The sequence below is a fragment of the Erpetoichthys calabaricus genome, chromosome 1 (genome assembly GCF_900747795.2).
Source record: "Erpetoichthys calabaricus chromosome 1, fErpCal1.3, whole genome shotgun sequence".
NCBI lineage: Eukaryota > Metazoa > Chordata > Cladistia > Polypteriformes > Polypteridae > Erpetoichthys > Erpetoichthys calabaricus.
Window position 1 is genome coordinate 339,870,196 of NC_041394.2, and position 9,997 is coordinate 339,880,192.

General features: G+C 39.5%; 1 protein-coding gene across 1 annotated transcript in view; it reads left to right on the forward strand.

Moving 5' to 3' along the window:
* LOC114667397 (gastrula zinc finger protein XlCGF57.1-like) overlaps positions 1-7,291 on the forward strand; it is a 40,539-nt gene extending 33,248 nt beyond the window's left edge. The window contains exon 3 of the mRNA XM_028822688.2: positions 1,737-7,291. Within this exon, the coding sequence (XP_028678521.1) occupies positions 1,737-2,749 (1,013 nt within the window). The 3' untranslated portion in view covers positions 2,750-7,291. The remainder of the gene's footprint in view (positions 1-1,736) is intronic.
* The last annotated feature ends 2,706 nt before the right edge of the window (positions 7,292-9,997 follow it).

A 9,997-nucleotide genomic window follows, 5' to 3' on the forward strand; every position in this document is an offset into this window, starting at 1 on the left:
AGCAATCATTGTTTTATGTTTGTTTTGTCTTGGTAGAGTTCTGTATTACTCTGCTTTCCCCTTTTGTATTCTTTATTGTGTAGCCTTTGTCAGAATGCCTCAAATCCCATAGACTTACCACTATTTATAAGGTATTGTACTTTATAACTTCTCCCCAGCTTCCCTTCTACTTCTGCACCCTTAGGCAATCACACAAAGTAAAAGGACAAGCAGGGTTAAGTTACAACTTTAAATACTGTATTATTGATAATATGCATAAAATAAAACAATAAGCAAAGTACATGTGAATATTGGCAACCATACAACCTGATAAATGCTCATGTGTAGTTTTAGGTGGCACACAGTCTTGTACTTATTTAAATGCCTCAAGTTATGTCAGCTTTCTTCAAAACAGGCCGCATGCCTGTCTCAATATGGCTGCTGAGCTGTGCTTTCAGTGTGTTGTCTTTCTTGCCATGGTGAGAGAGTATGGTAAAGTGGCCAAATGTATACATTCTCTGTTCAAATCCTAAAGCCAATAGAATGTTGTGGTACAGAATGTTCTCTTATTCAAAACCAATCCCAAACTGCCATAATTTAGACCAGTGTTTCCCAAACTCGGTTCTGGGGACCCCCAGTGGCTGCAAAGTGCAATTGTGCTATTGTAGTAGGCTAGTTCGATTTTACAATAGACACACTGTACAGAGGTTGCTGGTTGTTTGTTTATTTAGCTTGAAATGATCCCAAATGTTTTACACTTTCTGTCATTTTTCTCTGGCCTATCTCTTCGCCCCTCACTATGTTCTCCATCTTTCTCCATTCTGCAATCCACGCCATCAAATCACATCTTCACGTCACACATCTGTGCGAAATACACTGAGGATGCTGAGGTGTAGTTATATAGATTAAACAAAGCTTCAATGCCAAGAATTTGCTTTAATGATTTTTAGCAATCAAATTACTCAAGTTTCTTAAGGAATCGTTTCAGCTGTACTTCTGGGCCTTAATATCACATGACAAGCACATTTGAAACACACTTTGAAGTGTCTGCACTTTGAATGCTCAACAGGGTATGTGACATGTGAGTATTGAGAAGCCCATCCTTACTTTTCCCTTTTAGAGCAGACACATATAACTGTGCTGATCCTGGGGTTTCTCATCTTCTAATTTTTCTCCCAGATGACTGCATCTCCTGTAGGCCTGTACATTAATGCATCACTTTGTTTATTTTTCAGTTCGGCATTCGTAATTTAAATAAGCCATTTTGATGTACATTTTGGAGTCATGTGGCTTTGTTCTAATTGTGGAGAAATGCTGGGGCTCATTCTGATTATTTTGGGTGCATTTCACATATCTGGCATAGCAGTCTGTTTTATAAATGAACTTCTTTTCAGTATCTTGATAACTGAAGATGATCGCTTTTTACCTCCATAAGTCAAATAAAGAACAAAAAGAGTGTAGTGACAAAATATTGGTACAGTTTTTTAATGTGGTTAAGAAAATAGACATACGAGTATATCACAGGTGATCTATTTAGCTTACTCTTTGATATCCTTGGCTCATGTGGTGAATAGCTATAATACAGAAAGCCAAGATATCAAGTTGAATGTCTTTCCATGTACAATTAAAGTTTTACGATTATGCTGATCAAAGATTGTTTATAATTTTAACTAGCATGTGATGTTGTGACTTAACGTCAGTAAAAGTGCAGTGGATTCAAAAATAAACTTCTGTTTTTCCCTTTAAACTTCATACAGGAAACAAACCTCATACCTGTTCTGACTGTGGCAAGCAATTCTGTTACAGGAGTCACCTTCGGAAACACATTAGAAGTCACACAGGAGAGCAGCCATATTGCTGTAATGAATGTGGAAAGCAGTTTTCACAAAGTAGCCATCTTCAAATCCACAAAAGAATTCACACAGGAGAGAAACCTTATTGCTGTTCTGATTGTGGCAAACAGTTTTCACAAAGAAGCACTCTTAAGAGCCACAGAAGAGTGCACACAGGAGAGAAGCCATATTCTTGCTCTGAATGTGGGAAACAATTCTGTCGCCTCAGTAATCTTAGGAACCACAAAAGCATTCACACAGGGGAGAAGCCATATTGCTGTTCTGAATGTGGCAAACGATTTCCTCAAATGAGCAGCCTGAAGAAACACTCTATTGTTCATACAGGAGAGAAGCAGTACTGCTGTTCTGAATGTGGCAAACGATTCTCACGCAACAGCCTTCTTCAGTGCCACAAAGTAATTCATACAGGGGAGAAGTCATATTCTTGTTCTGAATGTGGCAAGCTATTCTCTAACAGGAGTTGTCTTCAGAGTCATACGAGAGTTCACACTGGAGAGAAGCCATTTTCCTGTTCTGAATGTGGCAAAAAGTTTTCGGAAAGGATCGGTCTTCATAGACACAAAAGAATTCACACAGGAGAGAAGCCTTATTGTTGTTCTGAATGTGGCAGACAATTTGCTCAAATGAGCAGTCTTAAGATACATTCTACAATTCACACAGGGGAGAAACCGTACTGTTGTTCTGAGTGTGGCAAACGATTCTCACAAAGCAGCAATCTTCTGGGCCACAAAAGAATTCACACAGGAGAGAAGCCATATTGCTGTTCTGAATGTGGTAAACAATTTTTGCAAATTGGCAGTCTTAAGAGACACAAAAGTGTTCACACAGGAGAGAAGCCATATTGCTGTTCTGAATGTGGCAGACAATATGCTCACATAGCCAGTCTTAAGAAACACTCCACAGTTCACGGACATTAAGCGTATTAAGCTCCCTTCTTAATTACCTTGGCCATGAATTTAGTATCACCTCTCACAATGAACCTGAATTTTAGATAGTCACTCATATTTATTGAGGATTTGAAATTGTACAGCTCCAGCAGTCAGAAACTGGAGAAGCAGCTATGCTTAGTAAAACTGTTTTCAGATGAGATCAGGATGACCCTTGAGCTTGAGAAATGTGTCAAAGGTATCTTCATTACTAGAAAGCTAACACCCTCTGCAAATATCAAACTTGATCGGGAATCTACAAATACCTGGGCATGAATGAATAAGCAAATATAAATCATAAGCCCCTAAGACAGTTGTCAAGAAATGTATGAAAGAGCTTTTGGTTCTCACTTGCCACCCACCACACAATCCAAGCTATAAATCAACTTGCAATCCCTGTGATATCCTGCGGTTTTGGTGTAATCAACTGGCCACAACGTGAGCCTTATACACTAGATACCAAAGCCAAAAAATTGCTGCATGCATATTAACTCATTTTCAAAAATCTATGTTTGAAAGTAAGAAGGGGTACAGGCCTAATTAAAATTCAATACACTTACAGATCAGCAATAATTGGATTACAACCTTATGGACCCAAATGAACTAAAAACATTCAGCCATGAAGTAAGAAAATCCAAAATAGCATCCATAATCTAACTAGCTCAGCTATTCCAAAAAAAATGAGTAAATGACAGAAACTCCACCTTCCTCTTGTGCAGATGGGCACAGTACAATGCGCTAAGTAATTGAGGGAAGAATTCAAACAGTGAGATCGGCAAAAAAGAAAAATGGGAAGACTACAAATATAATGGTAAGTCTGCTCACCCACCTTCAACACCCTCATGTGGAACCCTGAACTTACCAATGCATGGCTCACAAGGGACGAACTATGACCAAACGATGAACATCTAATTATACCTGCACAATATAGTGGCTTGCACACAAGGTGGTTCAGGGCGTCAATAGAAAAGAATTGATAACTGAAGTGGTGCCTCTGCCAAACAGAACTAGAAACAAAGTGTCCAGGCTCGTTCACCGGAAAATCTACAAAAAATGTAACTTACCAGTGCCAGAAAGACACTGGGACCACATAATGGAAAAGTGCGGAGGGGATAGTCGCTTGAAAAAGAAATGCCAGAAAACCAGATATATTTCTTAAGGTAAAACAGTGTAAAAAAAGCCAGGATAAAGTAGCCATTCCTAGTTGCCACCAGTAGTAAGAATGGAAAGGCAAAAAAAAAAAAAGACAAAGTACCAGGAAATGCAATCTGAGTTATGACAAACGTGGGACAAAATCGAGAGCTCTAATGCACATTGTACTGGGATCAACAGGACTAACAAAGAGCAACTGTCAGGTCCATCATGACATCCTACCAAATACCATAACTCCATACATATTACAAAAGGAAGCCTCATTAGGTGCAATGCAGGTGCTATGCCAAGCCATTGCTACACACTTAAGGCAGTAAGAAATGAAGCAGTACAACTGGATTATCCTGAATAAAGGATGAGGTCCATTCCTGTCTTGATTGTAAGCAAACCCAGAAAATTTGGAGAAATTAACCCTGAGAGAAGGAGGAAACCCTAAAGAAATAAGTTGTTAAGTGAAGAAATGGAGAAAGAAGTGAAATGTTACCCTCCCAACTACTCAGGTCTTGATGAGTACCTTCATGTGGTGGGAATCATATACAAAATCCATGCCCAGTTTCATCAAGGTGAAACACTTTGATTGTATTATCCAAAAAAGTAATTCACAGTGGACACTCTTCTCCAGGGATAAAAAGGTGTGCACCCTGTGCTTCAGCACTCAGGTAGGCGATAGTGAAAGTGCAACATCTTCAGAAGAAGATGAGAAGATCTTCAATATGGTGACAGTCCAGAAGGAACCAATCAGACCACAAAAGTGCAACTTGAGCAACAAATTAAGAAGACTGGGTACAGTCCAGTGGCGATTTAAAGATAAAGAGGAGATCATGTACTGCTCCTTCTAGTAATCAAATCTAGAATTTCCAACTAAATGATATGCCAGGAGGGCTTGAAAGAAAATGAAATCTGGAAAAGTATTCTCCATATCAAAATTATGATTAAGATTACTGGTGCAAATCTAAGCGCTCTGATTGAAACAACTAAAGAAAGAAAGCAAATAAGTCAAGATAAATTAGAATACCTACAATGAACAGAAAAAGAAGTAATACAGAAAACAGGTGGAGAACTAGAATAGGCAAAGACCTGGGATGAAGAGTTGAGAGGAGACTTCATATTCATCATCACCTGCCAAACTCCGTACAGGAAAAAACAATGGGAAGTGGACTAATTTGGAAAGAAATTCAAAAATAAACACCCAAATATGAACTGACTCAAAATTTGATTAATGCCCAGAAGGGGAATATCCTTAAAAGTAACCAAGTCTCAAATAATAGATGCAAATAATATAAAGAGAAGTCTTAAAGGAGAAAATGACTGTGTTCAACACAAACTGCCCAAAGCAACAATAGACGACAGCACAAGATGTTCAGGAAGAGAGGTTAGGAGCACACGCTGATACAGCGCATTCCCGCACCCACCACATGACAAACCAACTCAGGATCTCAAATTAGGACCCGAGTGGAGCCGTGCGACTGGTGACCCCTCCGCACCACACTAGCAAGTTTTTCCCTGCAGGTTTGGAGGGCCTATATGCAGGGATGGATGCAGATTAATGTCATACCCAGGACGGAGCAATTGCAGATTAAGGGCCTTGCTCAAGGGCCCAACAGAGCAGAGTCCGCTTTGGCATTTACGGGATTCGAACCTTCCAATTGCCAGTGCAGATCCCTAGCCTCAGAGCCACCAACCACTCCATTCAGGAAGAGGAGTGACCAGAAATAGAGAAATCAATAGGAACATCAGCAGAAAACTCACCCAAACTCAAACAGAAATGAAGTAAAGCGGATACCCCCCAAAAAAGCAGAAAAGACCCCCTCAATAGAAGGCAAAGAAATCCAGGAAATGAAAGAAGAGCTCCTGGACCTAATCCATATGGTCAAGTGCACTGAAATGGAGAGAAGTTACTGAGAATATCGCTAAACAATAACATATGCAGTGTTATAGGGAAGGTCAACAAGGCCATAACTGAAATGAAGCAAAGTCGGTGGTATGGAATGGATATGACCACAGTCATCAGGATCAGAACAGTACAGCAGAACTCAACACTTCTAAAGTAACAGCACAGAGTCCCAATACGGAGATCTGGACAAAACTACAGTCTGTCATGGATGAAGTTAACTAAAGCAAAATAAGGAATCTACATAGGGAGGGTGAGAAATTAAGCCAAAATACAAATTCCCATTAAAGGATTGTAATTAGTATCGCCCATTAAAATATGAAGACTGGGACTTCGCAATGGCAAATAACAAACTCAAAATCCAGGCAGCAGTTAAGAAGATACAAGTGAAAGCACAAAGAAGAGCTGCAGTACGCAATTATTTAGAGACATCCCAAAGAAATGGTTTTACAGAGTCTTAGATTGGGGGTGAGGTCTACATTACCAGAGATAAAATAAATTGAACTATTTTGGAGAAACATCTGTGAGGAAGAAGACAATAATATCAAAAAAAAATAGACAAGTAACACAAACTACAGAAAGCTCAAGAAAACAAATCATCACTCTTGGACCTCATCATCACAGATTTTAATGAAACTTGGCATGCTGATTTGGTCCTGTGAGTAGCCCATGGAACTGAAATTGCACTGCAGATATTTTATTAACATGTTTTTACACTTGGCCATAACCTGGTGAGGTGGTGGAGAAAAAAAAAATAGATGGCTTCATAGGCTAAAAGGGTGTGGGGTGGATGTCTATGTTTTGTTATATGTAATCATGCACAGCTTCAAGAAAAATCACTCAAAATGAAGCATCATACCTGAGCCATTTCATCACAGGTTTGAAAATAGCACAGTTGGGCGTGAAACAGCCCATTCTGTCAGCGGCATCGGTAATGCCACTTCATGAGCAAAGGACCATTAAGCAATGACAAAGAGTGTCTTCCAGCACATGAAAAGTTCTTGAATTTAACCAGGAGCAATGACACGCAACTCCACACCGCATCAGACATCATCGTTAAAAGTTTGAAATTCTCAAGCTCTTTATCTGTGTCAAGATAAAATAGAACTCTGAGTCACTAAAGACCTTATGCTTGGTCGCTTACCTGGTAAACTGTTTTTACAAGCTTTTAATTACAATGAAAACAAAGCCTCAAACTAACATAACCATTTAGTCCTCCCTCTTTCAAGGCTGTGCATTATAGTAAGTAGGGTGAGCGGAGTGTGATTCAAAAGTGAAACGCTTGTGAAGGAACGCAGAACTGATGGCCTCTTCTGAGTTATGTCTTGTGTTCCATCTTCTATGTTGAGATATACATGCAGTTATCATATTTCTGTAATCCTTGTGTGCATTAATAAATTGTATTACTTGCTTTCTTTGAACGAGTGTGCCTCAGTTACATTGATAAAATTATAATGGCCAGAGACCCCACTTACAGAGAAATGGAAGGAAAAAAATTGAAGACTTACCAAAACAATTACAGTGGGTATGGAAAAGAATCCCCCCTTCGAAATATTCTCATTTTTTTTACTTTACAGCCTTAAATGAAAACACACAAACCAATATTTTTTCCAGCTTTACTTACTCAATGCAATCTATAATATCCAAGTGAAGATATCACAGCTACAGTTCAGAAAAAAATAAAAAAATCAAAAACAAGAAATCCTGAGATGAATAAAGGATCAGCCCCCTCCAAAACTCAATCAGGTGCAAGTGCCCACCATTTCCATTGCAGACCGTGGTTACTGGCTTCTTCCACCTGCGATCAACTGTAATCCGTGTGATTAGTGAAGCTGTTCCTGGAGCATTCATTCCCTTGCTTGGTAGTGCAACTGACAGCAAACATCTGACTTTGGGTGGCAAGCCACCTTCAGAAGATCTCGGGGATAGAGTTGTGGACAGACATAAGGCAGGAGATGGATACAAAAACATCTCAAAGGCTTTATCAATCCCAAGGAGCTCAGTAAAGTCCATAATAGACAAGTGGCAAGTGTTTGGTGCTACTAGGACCCTCCCTGGATCCGGCCGTCCCTCCAAACTGGATGGAAGAGCAAGGAGGAAACTGGTAAGATAGGCTACCATGAGGTCAATGGCCACATTGAAAGAGTTACAGGATTTGATGGCAAAGAGTGGTCATTGTTTGCAGGTGACAACAATTTCACAAGCGCTCCACAATTGTGGCTTGTTTGGAGGGTCGCAAGGAAAAAGCCACTTCTCAAGAAAGGCCACATTAAGGCTCGTTTGAGCTTCGCCAGAATGCGCCTTGAAGATTCTGATGCCAAGTGGAAAAAGGCCTTATGGTCAGATGAGACCAAAATCAAACTATTTGGCATCAATACCAAATGGTACACCAATGCAGCTCACCATCCACAACACACCATACCTACAGTAAAGCATGGAGGTGGCAGCATCCTGTTGTAGGGCTGTTTCTCTGCCGTTGGGCCTGGAGTTCTCGTTAGGGTAGAAGGAAAAATGGATGGGGCAAAATACCATCAAATTCTTGAGGAAAACCTGCTACCCTCTGCCAGAAAGTTGAAGGTGGGCAGAATGTTCACCCTTCGACACGACAATGACCTGAAACACATGGTGGCTGAAGGAGATAAAAGTGAATGTCCTGGTGTGGCCCAGTGAGAGCCCAGACCTGAATCACAGTGAAAATCTGTGGAAAGATTTGAAGATAGCAGACCACCAACACTCACCATCCAATGTGACCGAACTTGAACAGTTAAACTGTAAAGAAGAGTGGGCAAATATTAATAGCTCAATCTAGATATGCAAAGCTGAGAGAGAAGAATGCCAACAGAATCAAGGCTGGCATTAAAGCAAAAGGTGGGTCAACAAAATATTGACATTGGTGGTGATCCTTTATTAATGTCAGTAGGTCTTGTTTTAGATTTTTAAAAATTTTTCTGAACTGTAGTTGTGATATCTTTCACTTGGATGATTTAGGTTGCATTGAGTACGTAAAGCTGGAAAGAAATATTTTTTGTGTGTGTTTTCATTTAAGGCTGAAAAGCAAAGACAAAATGGGAATATTTCAAATTGGGGGGGGGGGGATTCTTTTCTATATCCACTGTAATTACAGACATTACCAAAGGAAAAATTCATAATTGATTTATTAACAATCAATCAATCAGATTCTTCTCTCATTAACTTTCTCACACTTCTCACAGTAAGAGATGATGAAAGCATCCATGGTCGAGACGTAATGGGACCAGAAGGAGGTCATACAGCACAAAAGAGCAACTGTGGTTAAATGAAGTAATTGTGGAGTGGCAAGAAGAACTGACCTGTGCCATGGATCGACTAGGAAGAGCCCTGTGATGGCATACTACACTCCCAAATCCTTGTGTGTGGGATATTTTAAACAGGGAGTACGGTGTCCTCAGGTAAAGTTGTACAGCGAAGCAGGATGTTGGTTTGACCCCAAAACCCACCCCCTGCTTAGCTCGTCGTTTTACAGCTTCAGGCTGTAACTTAGGTTTGGTGGATGAAGGAAGAACTCTGGGGTAATGAATTGAAACATTGCCTGTAACTAATTAATTTAGCTAACTCTGTTAATGGAGATCCAGGTACAGGGTCTCCCAAAAATTGGGAATGATTTTAAATGAAATGTTTATTAAGATGCATCAAACTTTTATAATTCAAATTTAAATTCGTTTTAAGTTATCACAAGTGTTTGAACTGCTAACCGCTCTGCTGATAATTTATAATCATTCAGAGTGTATATATATATATATAATTTTTTTTTTTTTTTTTTTGCAACACCCTGTAAGTGCATGGAGAGATAATTTTCAAAGGATTCCAAACCTTTTTTGAAAAGTGGCTGCAGGTTTTCATTTCCTAATCAGTTACCAGTTTTCACTGCTAATTAACTCCTTTTCCCTTCATTTTAATAGCCCTGTTTTTAAGGATTCAGACCTCTGAATTGATTCCTTTCTTCATTAAATGACAGCCAAACAGAAATGAGACGTGAAATGAGTCAACAGATGACCAGCTAAACTGGGATTTCAAACTCCAATCAATCTCTTGATGAGAAGCCGATTCTTGCTCTTAATTAAACTCATTATTTAATTCCTTGGCTTGTTGCTGCTCTCATTTTTGCCACAGCAGACTTTTCCAAAACTGTTGATTTTTCTCTTTTTTCCTAAGACCAC